Genomic DNA, 23,344 nt, shown 5'->3' on the forward strand with positions numbered 1-23,344 from the left:
GCCAGCCGGGCCCAGATCCACATTTTTAAATGCCTGATTTGCATTTCAGGAATGACTTGGAGAGCAGAGCAGTTAGAGGTGGGTTTTCAGAGAAACGAATGCAGCTAAGCTGCAAGGCCCTTTCTTTCCAGGACCCTCTCGAGGTCCTGGGAGAAACCCTGGCCATTTTGTTTGTGGGGCTGCACTAATTCTGCACAGGTGTTTTGTATTTTTCTTAAAGAGGGACTCTTCCTCCACCCAATGTACAGGTCCTGCAAAACCTATAAACCAGTGGTGGATGCTAGCCTAGCATGTGTGAGGCCTCAGGTTCCTTCAGGTACCACAAAGGGGGAAAAATGTTCTTGATTCACAATAAGAAATATCTAGGCTAAACTTTCAAATCCTTACTTTCTTTTTTCATTGCTGGGGATCAAATCCGGGGCCTTATGCTTGCTATTCAAGTGCTTTACTACTGAGCTACATCCCCAGCTGCTGCTTTATTGAGTGATTAAAGAAAACTCTTATTCAGAAGAGGGGTGTTTTGAAGAACTAAGCCATGGATTTCAGTGGTGGGGAGACTATTAGATGAGGTACAGTTTTTGGTGGTGACCAACTCTGGCCAACTTTAGCAAAACTAGAAGTTAAAAACTTATTGGATCTATCTAAGGAGTAAAACAGTATTTAATATACATATAGATATAGAAAAAGGTTGCTATAGTAGAAATATTAATATATTCATCATCTCACAGATACCCCAATTAACTTATTCATCATCTTACAGTTACCCCCCTTTATTGTGGCAAGATCACCTGGAATCTTCTTTCTTAGCATAAACCCTAGGTACGTGGGAAATCCTGGAGGGCAGCCCTCATGTGCATCCTCTAGCCTTGCTCTGCCTGTGCATCTGCCTCTTTGTACCCTTTGACCTACATCTCCCTATTTCTGCTTCCACTGTTGGTGTAGCAGGTGTTTGAACATCATGCTGTCAAAGTCCAGTAAACCCTCACCTCTGCTAATAAGTTTATTGGAAAAAGTGAGGTCAGGCACCAGTCCTGTTTCTTGAGCCAGAATATGGATGCAAAAGAAGCAGGAGAGATTCCCTCTACAGAGGCAAAGGTTACACCTGTTCTCCATCAAATGAAAGGCCCAGGCTGCTTTCTTCTTCATACAAGGCATCAATGTATTGAAGAGAAATTCTCTTTCTTTGGGATCTTTAATGGAAATGTCAGGAAGGAGACTCTACCTTTCAGAATGTATGTTTGCCATGGCAATCTGGAAGCCATAGATAGCAATGGTGGGCTTCTGTAATTTGAACTTCTTGGCTAAATCCTTCTGCCAACTTTTCATTTACTATGCCATTACTTGCAAATGTGATATAAAAATCTGTCTCCTTGGGCTTCAGGGCTTCCCAGTGCTAAAAGACCTTGGGAATATCCACCTCCTTGGCTGTGCCAAAGGAAGCCCAGCTTTCTTATACATCTGCCCCATATCATGGTATTCAATAGGAAGGATGGCCACGTGGGGGCAGGGTGGGGTGGTGGTAATAGTGATGGCGAGGTCTTCTCAGTAGTGGTTCATCCTTCATGCTGGGGGCAGTGACTTTAGTTTTTGGCTTGGTGGGCTCCTGGAAGAGCTGGCCAGGACACAGGTCCTGTTTTCCTGTTGGCCAAGCTGAATTCCTTCAGTGGTGACAGTGCAGCTGCTGCTGTCCCATGATGGTGGCGAGCAGTGTGCAGATCCAGAGCATGGTGGTGGTGGTGGCAGAGGTGGAGAGCAGAGAACGTGGTAGCTGGGACCCCAGAGCACTCCTGTGTTTTTGGTAATAGCCATCCTAATGGGGGTGAGGTTCTATTTAATTGTGGTTTTCATGGACACTTCGAATTTACTGGAAGGATAGTTGTCAAACCTTTTTTTATTAGGGCCCTATAGAAAATATTTTCAGCTTTGCAGGCCATAGGCTGCCTGTTGTAACTACTTCACTCTCCCTTGTTGGACAGAAGCAGCCACAGACAGCATGCAGATGGATGAGCATGGCTGTGTGGCAACAGAGCTTTATTTGTGGAAAAAAGGCTGCAGACTGGAGTTTTCAAGTGGGCCATAGTGTTCTGAGCCTGGTATTCAGAGGCTCCAGATTATTGGATGTTTAGCCTGCAGCTTTGTACATGGGTGGGTGCATAGGATTTGGCATGTGCATCGTCCTTGATATACTGGGGTCTGCACTTGCCTACCTCTGCTTTGGCCACTTGCTCTGCCAGTTCCATGTACAAAGCCCCAACTACTGCCATGGTTGTGGCTGTGCCGCAGATGAGGAACACTGTGTCTACCACTGAAGATGACCCTGTAGAATCACTCTTTAGTAAGGGACTCAACTAGATCATGAATGACATGCTGGGCTGGGGAATGTAGCTCAGTAATAAAATGCTTCAAGGCTCTGGGTTTGATTACCAGAATGCCAAAAAAAAAATCCTTTAAAAATATCTCATCATCAGGAATGAAACGCCTATGTGAATAGATGGGTGTCAGCTGCCTGGGTACTTAGAGGAGAAAAACTTTGAGGCTAAATCTTAGTTCAGTGGGAAAAGGAGATGTAATTGATTAGTCATGTCTCTCATGGGCACCAGGATGAAAGTAGTGATATACATTTGCTAAATATTTGTGTTCCTTCAACTAGCTGATTTCCAAGTTTCCTTATAGTTTCAACAAGGCACAGTTCTGTGTCTGGATACCTCCTTGGGAACATTTTGGAGATGGAACAGTCATGTAAAATATAGTCATTTAGTTCAGAAGCATGGTCTGTAATTTTACAAATTCCTAACATATCTGCTTGTGTAAGAGACACAGTGTGAGTGATGGTGTGAGTCTCCTAATTCTGCCCATGATAGACACAACCCAGGAGGCAGCTGGACAATGAGAGAAAGAAATCAATCCATTACTACTTTTACCTCAGCCTCACAGTTTACACAGAAAGCAAAGATTCCAACACATTTTTTTTTGGCAAGATTTGACAGCTGTTTATTGAACACTAATTATTCCAATCAAAGATTCTTTCCTGCCCTCTAGAAATTGTAATTTCCAGTGTTTCATTCTGAGTAAGAGGGGAGCATCAACTAGAAAGACTATAGGGAATGGCTTTCTGGAATAAATAGGGGTGGGAGGTAGTGGAAAGAGGGCCAGGGGAGAGAGAGGGCCCCTTAGCTTGGGGGAATGGGGATAGCAGAAGCTTAGAGGGAGTGCTGGTGGCAGGTGGGATTGCAAAGCTGTGAGAAGTCAGGATGTGGGGTTTGCTCTTGGTCCCTAAATAATAGGTCTCATATCTTCTAGAGCTTTCCAGAGGGATTATTCTTGTGGGTCGTATGGAGGAGAGATGGAGGGATGGGCTCAGAGGGGCAAGGAAGGACCATGGTTGCAAAAATGAAGGTAGGAGAGGATGGAGGTGGAGTTCGGAGGATTGCAAGGAAGAGCAGCTGAGGCACATGTGTAGGCTGTTCCAAAGTCAGGCAAGGCTGGGCATGGTGGCTGGCAGGATATGACAGGTGCAAGAAGAGAGGAGTCATTGATAAACACGGAACCCCCAACCTGGGGTCCGAGGGTGCGGAGGCCAAGGAATGTTTGGAGAAGGGACCAGGAAGAAAAGACTCATCTTTAGTCAGAAGTTTTCAAGATGGCGGACGTGTCCACAGCAAGGGCCAAAGACTTGGAAGACAGCACAGCCCAGTGCTGAAATTCCACAGAGGTGACCTGGGCAGGTGGTTGTTGAAAATTTCTAGAAGTCTCTCAGAAAACTACCACCAAGGTAGGAAAAGAAATTTTTTTTTGTCAGTTCTAATTAGAAACGATTTTTGATGGATCAAAACTTGGCAGATAAGGAAAGGAGGCTGGGCTGGAAGTCAGGCCTTGACTCTGTTTATGTCTTGTGGTGTGGCTTTTGACTAATTACTTAACTTCTCTCCACTTGTATCATATGTTCTTCGAAATAACAGGATGACACTAGGGGATCAGCTGTGATTGAAAGTTGAGTTGTGAGGATGGATGGGTGGATTTCCTTGGAAAGAGTTCAGTGCTTATAGGGAGAGACATTAGGAGAAAGGGGCCAACTTGACACCCACTTGCTAGCCACAGAAGCAGGGTATAGGAGGAAGAGCAATTTTTGCTTACAGAAACCCCAGGGTTTATGAGTAAATCACTGGGAGGTGGAATGGATGTGGACTGAGAAGGAGATTATAGTTCCAGGTGAGATGAAGGAGCCAGCTAAATTGTCACTGGGGTGGGAGGTGGTGAGCGAGCAATGTTTGCCAGTGGAAAATATGAGCTTTATCTAGTTAAATTTCCAAGGATATGATTCATAGGAAGAAGAAGATCTCAGCTGAACACAAGAACAGAAAGTAGGATAAGTGAATGCTCTCAGAGGTTGCATTAATAGAAGTAAAGAATCCAGCCTGAGAGAGGTGATGCTAATGTTACCATCATGCCTCGTGCTCAGTTGAGGTTGGCTTGCTCTAAGAAGAACATGGATGAGGGGGTGTAATGAAAGAGGGATTGGGTTCCAGTTAGCCTTGGGAAGAGAAGATTTTAAGGAATGGTGAGAGCTGCCTCTGAAGAGAGAGAGAGCACCTGAAGGAGAGCTTCTCCCTGCTTTTTCTACTTCTATTGTAGATAGAGTCGTTTCCGGAGGGTGCTTTGGATTTCAGGATTCACTTTCCTCGCTGTTCCTTCCTGAACCAGTTCTGCTTTTGCCATGCGCCTGGTCACCTGCAACAACAGGTGTGGTCAGCTTGGGGGACTGGGTCCCTAGGGGAACCGATGCAATGGGCTTACGGGGAGGTTAGGGAACAGGGCAGATGGGTCTCCACGTCCCAAGATGGCAGACCTCCATTGTCTCCTCCTATGCCATAGTTTCTATGGAATCATTACATGGATGGGTATAGCTATGTCTCTATATCTATATCTACATTCTGATCTGCAACAAAACACATCACCATGAGAAGGGAAAACTTTGTCCAAACATTGGTTAAATAAGAATGGTTTGTTTACAAATGTTTATCTGTATTTCACATACTGTGGGCTTTGGGAGTTCCTGCACTGGGGAAATTTGTTGCTGGAAGACAGACATCCTAGCTTCTGTGTTGGGTTTGGAGATGGAGAAAAGGGAGAAAGACCAGGGGGAAGCTCAGCGACCTCCACTTACACTCTGCTCAGCCTGAGTGGGGGTTCCAGATAATCTTGTTCCAACTTACCTCTGTCAGAAGTTGCAGGATGGGTCCTTTCCTGTTGCAGAACACATCTGTTAGGGTTTGGATGAAGGTAGAGCCATCCTCGTCATGTCTGTAGGCGAGGTACCCTGGGGAATTTAAGAGAGGAGGGCTTGGGGAAGCTCTGGGGGTGGGAGTGCGGGGGACCCTGGAATAGGCGGGCCCTGGGGGAGGGGCTCAGGGATCAGGGCCAGGGGGAGGAGCAGAGGCCACTCTGGGCAGCTGGGAGTGCATACCCTCCACTGTGGAGTAGACATGGAGGATATCCGTGTAAGTTGGGATGGTTTGAGGCTCATCCTTGGTGACCATCACCATGTCATCGCCACCTATTGTTTCACCGAGGTCTCTGTGTTCTGAAAACACCAGGAGAAGGAGTCAAGGTTAGAGAGGCAGATGCAAAGGGGTAAGTCAGGACAGTTCAGCACATGCCAGGCTTAGCTAGGGCTCTGGACCTGGTATGGGGCCGCACTACAAACATGGACACTGGGTTCTCGACCTGTCCTTACCTCCTCGACAGGCCTGCACGATGTAAACCTTAGGCTTGCCTCTTAAGGCCCGGCAGTTCTTGTTGTTCAAGGTCTCAAAGAGGTCGTCCAGCTTGACCATCTCCCCATCTTCTCCCTTGAGGAGGCCTTCTTCTCCATGCGCCATGAGCACCACAAAGGCACAGCTGACGGGTTCTTTCCAGTTATCTATGACATCCTGGAAATTTTTCAATTCTTCCTGGAATTGCTGGAGGGACAGAAATGGACGGGTTCAGATAGGCCCCCAGAGCTCACCCACCTGGTCCACCCCGCTTCTCTCTTGGCCTGGAGTTGGCAGCCCAGTACCTGGGCAGTGGGATCTCTCTTCGTGGTATTCTCAAATCTCAGCTGCTTGAACATGTGTTCCAGGGCACTTATGTCTACTTCCGAACCTTCCCGGGCTTTGGTGACACACAGTGTCAGGGCCAGACGGGCGCCTGACATGTCATATGCCTCCTGGTCCAAGAGATGACAAAAATCAAGGGCAAAGAGGTCAAGGAGAAGCAGGAGATGTATTCAAAAGAGTTAGGGTGGCCAGGAAAAATAGACGGTGCCTAGTGACAAATCAAATAAAAAAAACAAATAAGATTTTAGTATATCTCAAATACTGCTTGAGATAGAATTATACTCCAGTGTTTTTTGGTTGTTGACATGAAGTTCAGATTCAGCCAGACATCTCTTATTTTTATCTCCCAAATCTGTCAGTCCAACTGGGTTCTGGCTCTGCCTTAACAAGACTCCTTGGATAAGTCACTGCTCTTCTCTGAACCTTGGTTTCCCGATGCAGATAAGTGTGTGTGTAGAATTTTTAAGGTCCCATCCAGTTGTCACATTAGTGGCTTTATCTCTGTCCCCATCCTTCACAAGAGTGTGGTGAGCATTCCTTCATGACTTCCTCAGTGTAGAGGTCTGGGAATTTCTGAAGCTCATTCTGAGATTCTACCTGATTCTGTGTGAGGAAGACTATTGGGGTCTTTTAAGAAGAGAAGCAGGACACTGAGGACCATAGTGATAAGAATGTGATCTTTGGAGACAGCAATACCTACGTTTCTTCCCTCTCCCTCCAATTTGGGTTCCATCCCAGAGTCCTTTTGTTGTCATCTGGAAGATCACAAAGAACCTTCTAGCTCTGAGCCCAAGTCATAATTATTTTTTCATTCTTGTGCTCTTCAGGAAACAATGAGTTCCTCTCTTCCCTCCCTGTCGCCCTGTTGAATCCATCTCACCTCCTCCAAAGGCCGAGGATCGATCATTTCCTCTTCCATCTGTGTTCAACTCTCGTCACCCTTGCTGATCCTGGGGTCAAGAGAAGGTAGGTTAAAGGTCTCCAAAGGAAGACAGTAGGAATCAGGGGGCAGATTGGTTTGTCTATCTGGATTTTTGAGAATGAATAGGACCCCAGTGCTGAAGACTCAGTACCTGGTCAGACCTAGACAAGAGATGACAGACCATGGTGTATTTCCTCTATAGAGGGACAGTCTGGTGGAGTCTTTTATCCATGGAGTCCTTGGAAAACCTGTAAGCCCACCCCAAATGCCATCCCTCTGGACCTTCCCTGTCTGTCTTTCAGGATACTTATCCCGTGATGGGCTAGACTTCTCCTTGGCAGGTCCTGGATGGAGGAGCATATTCTCCTCTTTTCTATTCGGTAGATATCTGACTGGGGAGGCATCAATCACTAGGTGCTTCACGGTTGGGTTTAAAATAAGAATTTAATCAAGGTGAGGAATACTATTTTGAAACTGTCTTGGTGGGTCTCTAATCTGAAGAGGTCAGTATATCTCCTTCTCTCTATTTTGAGATTGAACATCTGTCAATGTCTCCATTTTCCTCTCTGTTTTTCTCACTGGCTGAAAGGAAAGACTTGTGTCATACTCTTGGGTGACCCATTGCCTTGACTTTGTTTATACTTCTTCCTCAGCCTGGACAACTTCTTTACCTGTCACGACCCTTTCCCCGTGATTTGGACAGCATCATGTCTGACATGCCTTCCTTATCCATTCATGCACCCATCCTTTTATTTATCTCTCCATGCCTTCATCCAACTTGTCTACCCATGCATCTTTCCATTTACTCTTCCATCCACCCACCCATCTGCTCACCCTTCCAGTCATCAATTCACCTACCTGCCACCCATTACCCACTAACCATCCATCCATCCACCCACCCATCCACCCATCTGTCCAGCCAGCCAGCCACTTCTCCAGCAATGCACTCATTCATCTACCCAGCACATATTTCTTGGGTATCTGCTGTATGTTAAGCACTGGGAACACACTATACATGACAGACATTCTTCTTGCCCTTCTGTAGCTTTAATCTGTGACAGAAATGAACATTAAATCTCTCTTTTTCTCTACACATACACACACACACACACAGAGCAGGTGCTGTGAGAAAAAGGAGGTGAATGTTGTGAAGGAGGAAGCAGAAGGAGTACAGCTCTAGAACCAGATAAACCAGACCCAGGAGCTTGGTCTCTCCCAGCTGCGAGACCTTAACCATCTCGCTCTCTTCTCTGAGACTCACTTTTCCCACTTGAAAAGGAAGGACTTGGGAAGAGTGCTAGGTGCTTGGCAGCAGTGGCCAAATAAAGCAGGTTTCATGACCTCTATTAACTTTTTGTACATGGCCGCTCCCCTCTCTAGATTCCCACAGTTCTGCCTATTTTTACTTTTTTTAAACATCTGTTCAATATCACTTTAATCATCTCTTTATGGTCACGCATATATAGATTGCAGAGGCATTTACAGGTAGAAAAATAATTTTACAAGTGTATGATCACACATTTTATACGCAATATTAAATAATATTAATTTGTCTTTAATAGGACAAAGAGTGACATGAACATAAAAGAGCAGTATTTTCAATTCTTAACCTCATGGATGAATCAGTCAGTCAGTTTCCAGATTGAAAGCCTGACATCTTTATTTCTGTCTCCACCAGCTGTGTGGTACAGAGGTGGTGTCAGGGAGAACAGCTAATAAACAAAAGAACAACGGAAAGCAAGCCTGGCTAGATGGATGGGTGGCAGTCTCTCCAGTTCTGCTGGCACCGAGAGGGGGACCGTGTGCGAGAGACGGAGGAGCTGGTAGCTGCCAGTCACTTACCAGCTGCAGAAGTAGTTGCTCCTTAAGCCAGGCTCAGTCTTGTCACTCTCCTAGCTGCTGGCACCAAGAAGGAGTCAGGCCCACTGCCAGTCTTGGAGAGGGGGCTGACCGGTGTGGGGCCTTCCTGGGTTTCTCCCGAGAGGCCTGTGATTCGTGCAGCACAATCATCTGGCCCTTTATTGCCAGCGAATTTTCCGTCAGTCGGGAAACCTCATGACTAGGGGACACGCCCTTGGCACAGCCTTGGTGTGGAAATAGAGTCAGACGCCCGTGGATGAATGATCGCAGGGCTTAGCTGACACCCCCTGGCTAAGGTGGCTGAGATGGAGCATCTAAATTAGCCAGTGGTTTTTGGGCCAGCCCAGCCACAAGACCCTCCACCCGACCACAGGTTTAGCTCATCTTGTTACCATCCAGCATTTCCACCAAGACAACCCATCCATTCCACCGTGAACTGGGAAGCCAGCACTGACTGTACTTGTTTATTATCTCATCACTCCTCAGGAGCATTGTTGATTGGCATTGCTGCTCCATTTTGCAGGTGGGGAACCTGAAGCTCATGGTGGTGAAATCCAATGACTGTTCCACATCGCCTAACCAGTTGACGGGCACGGTTGGCGTTCATATCCAGGAGGGTCCTGTCCAGCTGCCTTAGCTGATACCTCAGCCCCTGTCTCCTCTGCTTTGTGGCCTCCCTCCCCTGTTCTTTCTCGCCATTTTATTTTATGTCAATAGCTTCAATGAGATATAATTCACACACTTTACAGATCACCTACTGAAAGTGTCCATTCCAATGGCTTTAGTAGATTTACAGAGTGGTGCAGGGTGTCCTCACCACAGTTTGTTTTAGGACATTCTCATCACCTCAAAACAAAAACCCTGTACTCTTTTAGCTATGGGCTCCACTTCCTTCATACATCCCAGTCCCAGGCAACTGCTAATCTACTTTCTGCCTCTATGGATGTCCCTGTTCTGGATGTTTCCTAGGAATGACATAACAGTGTATGTAATCTGTAATCATTATTCTATGTGTTTGGCTTTTTTTTTCATAGCACAATATCTGCAGGGTTCTGCAGTATAGCAGATATCAGTACTTCATTTCCTTTTTTATGGCTGAATACTATTCGGTCACATGGGTATACTTCATTTTGTTTACCCATGCATTTGTTCTTGGCATGTGGGTTGTTTCTCTCTTTTGGGCATTTGAATGATGGTGTTATACATATACAACTTTTTATGTGAACTCATGAACAACTTTTTATTCCATTCCTAGGGGTGGAATAGTCAAACAAGACAGCACAACTGGACCATTTTTTGTCCCTCCAATTCTTTCATTTGCTTTGAGGTTACCCAGGAACAAATGTAAGGAATCCACCTTCAGTTCCCATGTCTGCCTTGACTTACACATATTTAACTGTTAGTTTATATGTGGGCTCATCTACAGTATTGTTGTGTTACCGTTTTACGCACCTAATTTTATGCCTGCGTCATCTTCCCATGGCAGCACTTATGAATCAATACCCCTTCCATAAGTTGGTGTTCTTTTAAAAACTTTTCACGGGAGAAAAACCTACATGTGTAAAAGTATACGAATGCTGATGAAGTTTCACAACTCAATACATCCATGCAGCCAGCACCTGCCCAAGGGAAACAAAGTGACCAGCCCTGTGTCCCTGAATTTCTTCTTCCGTTTCCTTTTGGCAACTACCTTGCTGCTGCCACCTCCAAAAATCATCCTAATCAAGGATGCTATGGACCATTTCTTCCTGCTTTTGGTATATCATACAAATGGAATCAGATAGTATATTCTTTTTTTTTAAAGAGAGAGTGAGAGAGGAGAGAGTGAGAGAGAGAGAGAGAGAGAGAGAGAGAGAGAGAGAGAATTTTTAATATTTATTTTTTAGTTCTCGGCAGACACAACATCTTTGTTGGTATGTGGTGCTGAGGATCGAACCCGGGCCGCACACATGCCAGGCGAGCGCGCTACCGCTTGAGCCACATCCCCAGCCCTACCTACCTACTTACTTACCTACCTACCTGTCTATCTAATCTATCATTTATCCATCTATCCATTCATTACCCATCTATCTATTGTTTGATAGAGATCCATCTGTCATCTATCATTCCATCTGTCTGTATGACTATCTCTCTATCTGCAATATGACATATCATATCTATCTACCATGAGCTACTTCATGTTTTATAAAATTCACATTATCTCATAGACTGAATGTATAGTAATTTGTTTAGTCATTTCTCTGCTAATGGACATTTCAGGTGTTTCCAGTTTTTCTCCATGACAAGTAACACTGCCACTGAATTTAAATTCTCCTTTACTGAATTTATTCAACAATATTTATCAAACGTTGTGTCAGATGTTGAGCCAACGTTGGCAAATAAAATGGACACACTTTCATCTTTGTGGAGATTACAATCTCATGTTATCCTCTCCTTCCCTTCCTTCTCCTTTTCCATTTTCCCTGTCACCAACAGCACTCACAGATCTTGCAAAGTACCTCACTGTCCCTAACAAGTATTAATTACAGACTGTACCCCTTCCATAATTTTTCTGTGCAGGAGGAGACACGGGGCACTGTTGGGCTGTGTAAGGGAAACACAGAGCTTCTTGTCACAACACGCGCTCTGAATCTCCTTATAATCACCCAGGTAGGGTCTGACTACCTACCTGGGGATAGAGCAACAGGCCTGGGAAGGTGTGGAATCATCTTCAGCGTTTGGGAGACATGACATCACTTAATTCTGCAATGGTGCGAAAAGTACACATTTTTCATTGGAAGAGAAGTGAAAACAGAGAAACTCTGAAATACATTGTACTCAATTCCACCCTTACCTGGGGTCAAACATTTTAGCCAACCTGGGTTTCTGCCACCATGTTGCTCTTTGAAACTTCATTTTTCAAAATATGTTTATAGGATCTGGTCATCTGAGAAGATCAGATTTTGGAATAAGAAATTTGAAATGGGAGGTGTATGCCATGGTGCTAGAAAATGTCCAGCACCCGGATTGTCTCAAAATGAAACAAAACAAAACAGAATGCAACAACGAAAAACAAAAAACCCTCAAACAATAAAAAGCAAAAAATATGTTTATTTATAGTGTTTGCTAATTTCTATGGTGTTAGTGCTCCCACAAGCGGCTCATTTCAAGTTTCGAATATGGCGTCATTGAACATGGATTTGGGAAGTCCCAGACTGAAAGGGGTATCTATCTTCTCAGGCGTTGTAGGGAGGCAGGTGGGTCCAGAGAGCCTGGTCCCTGGGTGAGGGACATAGCTGAGCTTTTCACTCAGAGCCAGGCACACAATAAGTGCTAAGGAAGGAAAAGCTGGGGGTATGAGTGTGCTGGGGTGTCTGGTTATTTCCTCCAATGGAGGATGGCAGAAATGGCTTCTCATCACTTCCACTTTAGCCCACCAATTAGAGTTGAGGAAGCCCTGAGATACATGTTTACACAACGTCAGAGTTTGAAAGAACCTATGTGTGACCATGGGCTAAAAAACAGTTCATTAATCTACTAGTTTAATGAATTAATTAGTCAGAATTATCGGACATTTGGCTAGCCAGAGAAAGACAGCTTGGTATAGAGACTCCGAGGAGGGAGATGCCTTGGGGCCACAGGGTCATGTGCTGGCTTTCCAGGGGAGATGCATTTCAGTTGAGATCAGAGGAATGAGTACGTGTGTTCCAGGTGGGCATATGGGGGGCAGCTCATGCAGGGGGATCCCAGCATGGGCGAGAGCAGAGGTGGAGGAGAGATCTTGGAAGCTTCAAGGCTCCATGCCTGCCACCTTGAGGCCCTAGGATGAAGTGTGAGGGACAGTGGTGAAGAGAGGTGGGTTGATGGTGAGAGATGAATCTAGATGGAGAGAAGTGGGTCCGGATGGTGAGGGGTGAGTTCAGGAAGGAGTGGGATCACGAGGGGGCCTGGGGCCACTCCAGGGAGTCTGGGTTTGGCTGGGCTGTAGGGTGACCAACTATCCTGGTTTTCTCAGGACTGAGGGGTTTCTGGCATGTGGGGCTTTCAGTGCTAAAAAGCCAGAGGAGTCCCTGGCAAAGTGAAATGAATTTGTCACCTAATTCACAGGCAATGAGATGGCGCTGAGGAAATCTCATCAGGAGGGTGACACAATATATCTCTTGGATCACAGGTCAAATGAGGCTTCTGGAGGGAGCTGTCTCTCAACCTGCCCTGGAGCAGGTTGGATGCCAAGTCCACAGCTTCCGGCACTCCTCCGAGGCAGTCATGCTGCTCTTAGAATGCTGCTTTGGGGTCTTTCCTCCCTAAAGACAGGTGGCTGATGACAGCATGAGCCTCACATGTCAGATTTGCTTAGTTCCCAGCAGAACACGATGCAACATTCAATAAATGTCCACAGATGATGAAGGTCTGGGGTTGTTGGAATTGACACTTCTGTTCCTTAAAACTACAAAACTCTTCAAGAATGTAGCATGGAACTTTGTGCATTTTTTTTGACCAACATTTCCCTATCCCCTCCCCAGCCCCCATCTCTGGGAAAATTCTACTCTCAACTTCTAAGAGTTTGACCTTTCCAGATTTCACATGTAGGAGAGAACCCGTGGGGTTTGTCTTTCTGTGCCTAGCTTATATGTCCTCCAAATTCATCTCTGTTGTCTTAAAATGACACGAATTCCTTCTTTTTAAAGGCCAAGTAGTATTCCTTTGTGTGTGTATATTTATTTATATATTTCTACCCTGTGTTTATCTCTGTGTCTCTGTATCTTTCAACCTATACTACATTTTCCTTATCCACCCATCTATTGATGCACACTTAGGTTGTTCCCATGCCTTGGCTGTTGGGAATTTGCCGCAGTGAACTGAATATTTATGTGCATTTTTATTTCCTTTGGAGATATACCCAGTAGTGGGATGATTGGAGCACATGGTAGTTCCATTTTTAATTTTTTGAGGACCCTCCATACTATTTTCCAAAATGGCTATGGTCATTTGCACTCAATTTCAATTAGACAAGAGGAATGAGTTTGTGAGGACTTTTGCACAGCAGGTGACTATAGGTAATAATAATGTATTGTATATTTCAAAATTCTAACAGTAAATATTTAATATATTTAATTTTAAATATTAAAAAGATAAGCGAGATGATGGATTTTAACCTACCTGATCTAATCATTTCATATCACATACATATATCAAAACATTATATTATATCCCACAAATACACAAAATTGTGTGTCAAATAAAAATAACATTAATAAAAAATTTAGAAAGGAGTGTGTTATGAAAATGGTAAACACAGGCGCGGCTGGGGAATGATGGCTGAGGAAGAGGAAGAAGCTAAGCACATCTTGCAGAAATTACAGGAACTGGTGGATCAGCTCTATTCATTTCGAGATAGCTATTTTGAGACACATAGTGTTGAGGATGCTGGGCGGAAGCAACAGGATGTACGGGAGGAGATGGAGAAGACCCTGCAGCAGATGGAGGAATTGGGTTCTGTCCAGGGCAAGGCACAGGCTCTGATGCTAACAGGGAAGGCACTGAATGTGACTCCTGACTATAGCCCTAAGGCTGAGGAGCTTCTGTCAAAGGCTGTGAAGCTGGAACCTGAGCTGGTGGAAGCCTGGAACCAGCTGGGTGAGGTCTACTGGAAGAAAGGGGATGTTGCAGCTGCCCACACCTGCTTCTCAGGAGCCCTCACCCATTGCAAGAACAAAGTCTCCCTGCAAAACCTGTCAATGGTGCTTCGCCAGTTGCGGACTGACACAGGAGATGAACATTCTAACCATGTCATGGACAGTGTTCGGCAAGCTAAGTTGGCTGTGCAGATGGATGTCCTTGATGGCCGCTCCTGGTATATTCTGGGGAATGCATACCTTTCTTTATACTTCAATACTGGCCAGAACCCTAAGATCTCCCAACAAGCCCTCAGTGCCTATGCCCAAGCAGAGAAGGTTGACGGGAAAGCTTCTAGCAATCCTGACCTTCATCTGAACAGGGCAATGTTACATAAATATGAAGAGAGTTATGGAGAGGCCCTGGAGGGCTTTTCTCGGGCTGCAGCACTAGACCCTGCCTGGCCAGAGCCCCAGCAACGAGAGCAACAACTCCTGGAATTCCTTAATAGATTAACCATCCTCCTGGAAAGCAAGGGAAAGATGAAGGTGAAAAAGCTACAGAGCATGCTGGGAAACTTGCGTCCTGCCCACCTAGGCCCCTGTGGTGATGGTCGCTATCAATCAGCCTCTGGGCAGAAGGTGACCCTGAAGCTCAAGCCTCTGAGTGAGCTGAAGCCTGGTGTAAATAGTGGTGCTGTGGTCCTGGGAAAGGTGGTGTTTAGCCTAACCACAGAGGAGAAAGTCCCCTTTACATTTGGCCTAGTAGATTCAGATGGACCTTGCTATGCGGTGATGGTGTATAATATGGTGCAGAGCTGGGGAGTGCTCATTGGGGACTCCGTAGCCATCCCTGAGCCTAACTTGCAGCTTCACCAAATTCAGCACAAAGGAAAGGACTATTCCTTTTCCAGTATTCGTGTGGAGACTCCCCTCCTGCTGGTGGTGAATGGAAAGCCTCAGGGTTCCAGCAGCCAGGCTGCTGCCACAGTGGCCTCTCGACCGACCGCAGTGTGAATGACCTCTCCTGACTTGCATGCTGAAGAGGGAGTGGAGGCGAGGATATATGCTCAAGGCACTGGGCCACTGGACCAGCCACATCCAATGACTCTGAGGGGTTTGGGGAGGGAGTATTTTAAATGAAGACTTTCCCTTTTCCTGCCCAATAAGATATTTTGTGTCTCCTTTTTTTTTCTCCCATCATGTTCCAGCTCAGAACCACATAGTCTCATGATATATCTCTCCTGCCTTTTTTAACTTTTTGACTGCTGTTTTAAGCAAAGAGCTTAGAATTGGTAGAAGTGTTAGAATCTTGCCATGGGACAGGGTCCCCAAGGTTCCTGTTTTTTGTCTCCGTCCTGAGTCTAATATGTATATATCAGTTCAGTATTTATTGCTAAGGGGAGGGGTGCTTAACTTTTTAATGGCTTGATTTTTGAACATTTTTTAAGATTTAAGTTCTTCCCCTTATTTGGGGCTGGAACAAAATTAAACTTGTTTCAAAGAAAAAAAAAAGAAAATGGTAAACACAGGGCTTGGGTGGCATAAGAGCAAAACCATGAAATCTTAGTGGAATGTGAATCTGAATGGCAAGAAGGAGATGTGTCACTATGGGCTGGGGGTGGCTGTTAGCTAATTAATAAGCCGTATTAATTAGTTGTATTTATTATTATTAATTTGTTAGTTGTCTAACTTTAGTATTTTAGTGCTTTATTGTTTCATTTTAGGATGGAGAACAGGTTCTGTGGTGTGGTTCTGGGGGATCCAGATAGTCCGTAGATGGAGGTCAAGGTGACCAGTGCTGAGATGGGACTGTGGGATCCCTAAGGAGGCCCCTGACATGGCCCTGCATAGAGAAGTGGGACTGGTTGTCCCCAAACCTGCATACTCCTTCTGCCTTGGCTGCAGGCAGATCACGTCACCTTTCTGAGAGGGAATTGCCCCACGTGTTAAACCCACTTCTGTCTGGTGAAAAGAGAGTGAAAGGGGAACTCTTAAACTGTGGGTGGAAATGTAAATCAATACAGCTGGTGTGGAAAATGGTGTGGAAGCTCCTCAGAACGTCAGGAACAGAGCTATCGTACCACCCAGCAGCAGGTCAAAGAGACATCTGCACTCTCAAGCTCGTTGACATTACTAATCACAATAGCCAAGCTACGGAACCATCCTAGGTCCCCACTGACAGACGGGTACAGAAAATGCAGTTTACATATATTATTCAGCCATAAAAGAGGATGAAATTTTGTTATTTGTAGCAACATGCGAGCATGGAGGACATTATGTTAAGTGAAATAAGTCAGACCCAGAAAGACAAAGGCCACATGTTTTCACTTACATGTAGATGTTAAAATAGTTGATCTCATAGAAGTAGAGAGTGGCACGGAGGTCCACAGAGCCTGGGAAGGGTGGCAGGAATGAGATGGAGAGAAGATGGTTAAGGGGGACAGGGGTGCAACTGAAAGAAGGAATAATTTTAATTTCCAGAGCACTGAGGATAATATAGTTGACAATAATGACTTACATATTTCAGAATACTGAATATTCCCAGCACAAAAGAATGATCAGTGTTTGAGGTGATGGAGATGGCAATTACTCTGATCTGATCATTCTACATTGTAGGCATGAATTGAAATGTCACACCGTACTCCATAAATATGTATGACTGTTTCATGTCAATTAAAAAAGAAAAACCCCACCCTACTCCTGAGGGTGAAATGAAATGATCTCTGCAAAGTGGCCTGGCACCACCTTACCATTTGGCAGACTTGGATTCAGACCTTGGTCTTGGATCTGTGGACACAAGGTCCTCCCTGCTGCCTCCATGGCTGCACGTGGCAATGACATGGGGAGCTCTTTTTTACTTATTTATTTAACTTTTAATTTTTATTTGTTCTAATTAGTTATACATGATGGCAGAATGCATTTCGTTTCATTGTACACAAATGGAGCACAACTTTTTACGTCTCTGGTTATACATGACATAGAGTTGCACCATTTGTGCATTCATACGTGTACCTAGGGTAATGATGTCCTTCTCATTCCACCATCTTTCCTGCCCCCATATCCCTTTCCTCCTACCCCTTTGCCCAATCCAAAGTCCCTCCATTATTCCCATGCCTTCTCCGCACATTATGGATAGCATCCTCTTATCAGAGAGAACATTTGGTCTTTGTTTTTTGGGGATTGGCTTACTTCGCTTAGTATGATATTCTCCAACTCCATGCATTTACCTGCAAATGCCATAATTTTATTCTCTTTTAATACTGAGTAATATTCCATTGTGTGTGTGTGTGTGTGTGTGTGTGTGTATCACATTTTCTTGATCTATTCCTCTATGGAAGGACATCAAGGTTGGTTCCACAGTTTAGCTATTGTAAATTGAGCTGCTGTAAACATTGATGCGGCTGCATCACTATAGTATACTGATTTTAAGTTCTCTGTGTATAGACTTGGGTAACTCTTAATGACCTGGAAACCTGGACCCTTCTCCAAAGATTCTGATTTAAGTGATCAAGCTGGGGTCTCAACCCTGTATTTGGAAGAGAGAGATAGAGAGAGAGGAGAGAGGAGAAAGAGAGAGAGAGAGAGAGAGAGAGAGAGAAACTCCAAGGTGATTTGAATGTATTGAAGGGTTGTATTGAAGGGTTGAATATGAATGACCAGTTTGGGGGAAGAGACAAATAATAAGTAGACAAATTAGTGCATGAGATAATATAGATGGTGACATGTTTAAAATGAAAATAGACCCAGAGAAGTGTCAGAGAACCCCTGAAGGAGGCAGCAGGATGGTTGAGGATGGATATCAGAGGAATGGATGCTTGAGTCAAATCCTGGGAAGTGGAGGTGCTCAACCCATGTGGCCACCTCCTCCCTCCCTTCCAACAGCAGTTCACCAAGGTGGCTGTATGCTGGAATCCCCCAGAGAACTTAAAAATATCAAGGCAAGCCCCCACTCCTAGAGACCTGACTGGGTTGGTGGTACCCAGGCCACGTGGAACACAAAATTAGTCATAGTGACCACCTGAAAGTGTACAGTTCAATAGCATGATGATCAATACATTCATGAAGTAGAGCAACTGTATTCCAAATAGAAGCTCTGCACCCATTAAAGCAGTCTCTTCCTTTTCTTCCTTTTCTAGCCGCTGGAAACCTTTAATATACTCCCTGTACCTATGGACTCTCCTATTATTATTATTATTATTATTAGATTTGCTTGTTCTTACTTATGATTGCCAAAAGGTGGAAATAACACAAATGTTCATCAGTGGATCAACAACACATTATACAATGGGATATTATCCAGACACAAAAAGAATGAAGCCCTGTCTATGCTACACTGTGGATGAATCTTGAAAATACAAAAGCCAGGCACTAAAGACCACGTGGTGTAACTGGTGGTGAGGTATCTTATCACTCTTAATGTCACATTGGGTTTCAGTTGGTAAGGGATTAATACTGCATTGTTCACAATCAGGTAACAATGACATCCTGAAACTTCCTATCCTTGGACTAACATCTCAAAGTTTCATTGTTATAAGAAACATAAGAGGAACATATTTTAGTGAACTATTGCACAGCATGGTGACTATAGTTAATAATGACATATTTTATGTTTTAAAAATATTAAAAGAGTAAATTTGAAGTGTTCTTACCATTGAAGCTGACAAGATGTAGTGTTGGATATTCTTAGCCTCATTTAATCATTTCACAATGTACAGCTAGATCTCTGTATTCATGGGTCTCACATTGGTACATCCAACTGTTAATTGAAAAATATCTGGAAAATATTATGTCTATACTAAAGATGTACAGATATTTTTCATTATTTACTAAATGACATAGTATAGTAAATATTTACATAGTATTTACATTTTACTAAGCATTCCAAATAACCTAGAGAGGATCTAAAGAGAGGATGTGAGGATGTGTGTAGATTAAATACACATAAAATGCCATTTTACAGAAGGTACTTGAGCGTCCGTATCTGTCCATATCTGGATTTCGGTATCTGTGGGATGACTGTGTACACATATCAAAACATCACACTGTATCCTGTAAATACATGCAATTATTATTTGTCCCTTAAAAATAAAAGATACTATTCATTAAAAAAAAAAAAAAAACAACAAACCCAACCAATGGCAGTCTCGGCCTAAATCTGACTTATAGCTTAAGTAGATGTGGGTGGATCTCCTGGTCCCCAGGCAGCCCTCTCTCTGGTTATTTTTCAGCGCAGTGAGAGATGCTATGTGCTTCCTAGGTACCATTTGCCTAACAGTTCTCAGGCGTGGTGGATTTTTCCTACTTTTTACACATGGTCAGAGAATGGTCCTGCACCAATTGCTCCTGCTACCCTGGGCACATCCATGATTCCACCTCTGCAGTCACAGAGCCTTTTCTCTGCCAGGTGCCTGCATGCTCACCTTTTTTTTTTTTCACCAGTGCGTAATTCCATTTGAATCCCCGATCTTGACCTCTGAGGGCCTCTTTGCCTGTGTTGTGAGCCTTAGCAGTGAGACCTCACCATCCTGATGAAAGAAGGTGGTGTTGCTCAAAGACTTCTGGCCCCATTCCAGCACCCCAGCTCTCTTGGAGAGTAAACAACGCAGGGCCCAACAAGATGAGACGGCATCTGGACAGGCAGGATTCTGTCAGCCACGATCTGGGAAGACGCCCAAGTGCTCCAGGCATTCCTTCTCTCTCTGAAGGTATCAGAGTTTTGCAAGTCATTGAGCTTGCGATACAACAGGGAGGGCAGCTGTGCATCTATAATTCTTCAGGCACCCATTCAGAGCATTTTATTTTTTATCCTCATTCATTTATTGCCACATTCACTCACAGTAAAATATCCAAATGTGTTTAATACTGATGGTAATACTGGTAGTACTTGTTGTGGGATGAAAATCTTGATTTTATTTGCATGTATACTTGCAACTCAGCTTAGTACAGGAGGTTGATCAAGGCAAGGAAAACATATCACACATGTTACTTTTTAAAGACATGATTTTATTTGTAACTGACATAATAACTGTGCACGTGTATAAAGTACAGTGTGACATTCCAATACAGGTATACAATGTGCAATTGATCAGATTAGGGTTATTGGTGTACCTACCATCTCAAATGTTTACTGCACATGTTACTTTCCAAAACAAAACCATTATATATATATTTATAAGCATATATTTAGCTTGTCAATCAGTGACACAGAATCCTACAATTCAGGTAGGATAAATATTCCTTTGCTTGACTTTTTACTTTCCTAAGCTACTGGATTAAGAGACACATTCCTCAAACATTGTAAACATGAAAACTAATCCTGCCAACAACTGTGCAACTGCAGAGAAAAATGAAGGTCTAAGAAAAATTAAGTTGGTGTCAAAGTGGAGCAACTGGGCTCTGAGGCTACTTTCCCAGACTCCTCAGTCCTCTTATTTTTCTTGACCATAAATCAAGAGCTAGTTCAATGAAAAAGAAGTGAAAGAAGGGCTTGGCTACCCTGCAAGCCCACTTGAGGAGGCCAAGTACACCCAGGAGAATAAGGGAGTTGACCAAAACTGCTCTGGGGGAGCTAAATCAGGTTGGTAGCAGTCTTCTTTCTGACTTTGACCCAGTATGTCCACCCTACACCGCCATGTTTTCTGTTCTGTTCTGCCTCTTGGGAATCCATGTGTAGTTCCAATTCCTACTCATTTGCCATTGATGTTTGTGTGTGTGTGGGGAAATGCAGGTGGAAAGAGATCGAAGATACAAGTGGGAAATCTTCACTGCAGCAAGCACATAAAATTGAGTAGGAGGCAGATAGAGCAGAATGGCAAAGGATGTTTGCATTGCAATTCAACTCTCAGCTTGGATTCCTGACCCTGGTGACTTGCCTTATGTAACCTCTTCATGACTCTGTTTCCTCATCTCTAAAGAGCACCTTTTCAGAGTTGTTAATACATCTAAAACACTTAGGAGAGTTTCTGTGGGCTAAGAGGACAGATACTCAGCAAATATCTCCTGAATTCATACTGTTTCCCCTCCAACTCCACTTCCTCTGTCTTAGCTGAGATGGGTAACACCTGTGACCCAGGCAGTAGATGCATAGTGGATCTCCAGGAGTTGGTTGTGTGGTGTGGACAAGCCCCTGCCATGCGCTGGGATGAGACCTCTTCATGGTGCCCAGGAGGTTGGCCCTGGTCCTCTGGCTTGTTTTTATTTTTTGAGACAGGATCTTGTTAAGCTGTGTGGTGTGTGCACTATGTGTCTTTTTTAGGATGAATGTGGAGGAAAGCAGCAGGAAAGGGGGCAGCCAGAAAGTGATCCAATGCTTGAGCTGAGCCAAGTTTTCTGGGGAGTTCCTCCTTCATATCACTGTGGGAAGCAATGACTTAATTGCAATTAGTGATGGCTGTGGTAGTCGTGCTATTAATGAGGCATGAGATGAAGATAAAAGAATCATTATCATAAGTTCTTGCCATGAACAAGCAGAAATGGCATTTGTGGTTATTTTTGCAACGAAGTCACTAACATGTTTTTGTGTTCAGAAGTGGGTGAGGGAAGCGGTGGGAAAGAACTAGCATGAGGGAATCCAGCAAGTACGGGAAAGGGTGCTTGTGTGGAAAATTACTGCTGGAAAAGCGATTCCAGTGGCATTTCTTGCACAAGACCATTTCTCCACGGAGGGGTGGAGCCAAATTCTCACTGCTGTCAGCAACATACCTACTGATAGGACATCTTGAATCTCAGGGGGATCTACAGAAAGAGACTGAGGTGCAGGACCTGAGAAGTCAGGAGAAGAAAGGTCCATGTGAAATCAGATTTCTCAAAATGCTGACTTTATAAAAGCCTCCCCGTTGTGGGAAAGAGATGGAGCTGCTTCTGCTGAGAATGCTTAATAGTTAGGTGGTGTTCTTTCTATACTGGGGAATGTTTTGAGGTAGAACTTCCTCTTCCCTCCCTCCTTCCCTCCCTCCCTCCTTTCCTTTTTTTTCTTTGAGGTGCTGGGGATAAAACCCAGGGTCTCCCCCTTGGGGGCAAATGCTCTCCCACTGAACTGCACCTCCAGACCTTTTTATTTTTTGAGACAGGATCTTGTTAAGTTGCCCAGGCTGGCCTCAAGCTTGTGATCCTCCTGCTTCAGCTTCTGGAGTAGCTGGGATTACAGGCATGTGTCACCCTGCCGGGCCACCTCCCTTCCTTTCCTCCTTCTTGCTTACAATTATTGTCTGACTACTGTGTGACAGTCCTGATGGATATAAAAGATAAAAAAAAAATCACAGTCATTCTGTTACCTAATTTCAGAAGTGACATCTCCTCACTTTTGTCATGTTGTTATTCATGGGAAGCAAGTCACTGGGTCAAGAAGGATGAGACCATACAGATGTGACTACCAGGAGGTGGGGACCCCAGGGAACAATGTCAGAGGCTGCTGACCACAAAAGGAATGATGTCACTTGCCACAACATGGGTGGATGTGGAGGACCTGGTGCTAAGTGAAATAAGCCAGGCACAGAGAAACACCTCAGGTGTGATCTCGCCTCTGATTAGAATCTAAACCAGCCAAACTCAAAGAAGCAGAGAGTAGAAAGGGTGCCAGGGATGGTGTGGGGAGGGGAAAAGGGGAGATGGTGGTCAATGTGTAAAAAGTCTCAGGTTAAAGATGAATAAGTCCCGGGGATCTAGTGTACAGCATGGGGCCTATGATTGACGATCCTTTATTGTATACTCAAGATTGAGCCATGCTGGTATGTTTTATTAAACCTTTTAAAATCAACATGGATGGATTGTGCATATCAGTTCAGTGTGACATTTACGTGCAGGCATATAGCACGCACTGATCAAATCCTACTTCCTTTTCCCTACCTTCTTCCTTCCTAATGAATGGG

At 44.4% G+C, this 23,344-nt stretch overlaps 2 protein-coding genes and 1 pseudogene across 3 annotated transcripts; 1 reads left to right on the top strand and 2 right to left on the bottom strand.

Annotated features, from left to right (window-relative positions):
* Nucleotides 1-915: 915 nt before the first annotated feature.
* On the bottom strand, nucleotides 916-1,726 carry LOC113183712 (ribonucleoside-diphosphate reductase subunit M2-like; annotated as a pseudogene).
* Nucleotides 1,727-4,623: 2,897 nt separating this feature from the next.
* On the bottom strand, nucleotides 4,624-7,017 carry Casp14 (caspase 14). Its single transcript, XM_026390114.1, has 6 exons — nucleotides 6,979-7,017; nucleotides 6,059-6,208; nucleotides 5,735-5,960; nucleotides 5,465-5,581; nucleotides 5,214-5,317; nucleotides 4,624-4,728 (listed from the first exon to the last, which is right to left on the bottom strand). The coding sequence occupies exons 1-6, from the start codon at nucleotides 7,015-7,017 to the stop codon at nucleotides 4,624-4,626; spliced, it is 741 nt and encodes a 246-aa protein (XP_026245899.1).
* A 7,150-nt stretch (nucleotides 7,018-14,167) lies between these two features.
* On the top strand, nucleotides 14,168-15,662 carry LOC144253536 (tetratricopeptide repeat protein 5-like). 2 transcript variants are annotated; one of them, XM_077795724.1, is made up of 2 exons: nucleotides 14,424-14,713; nucleotides 14,806-15,662. In XM_077795724.1, exons 1-2 carry the CDS (start codon nucleotides 14,521-14,523, stop codon nucleotides 15,489-15,491), a joined length of 879 nt encoding a protein of 292 aa, XP_077651850.1. In that variant the 5' UTR covers nucleotides 14,424-14,520; the 3' UTR covers nucleotides 15,492-15,662. The 2 variants fall into 2 exon arrangements, with proteins under 2 accessions (XP_077651849.1, XP_077651850.1); XM_077795723.1 differs by having other exon boundaries at nucleotides 14,168-15,662.
* Nucleotides 15,663-23,344: the final 7,682 nt, after the last annotated feature.

This window comes from Urocitellus parryii, chromosome 3, assembly GCF_045843805.1.
Source record: "Urocitellus parryii isolate mUroPar1 chromosome 3, mUroPar1.hap1, whole genome shotgun sequence".
NCBI classification, from domain to species: domain Eukaryota; kingdom Metazoa; phylum Chordata; class Mammalia; order Rodentia; family Sciuridae; genus Urocitellus; species Urocitellus parryii.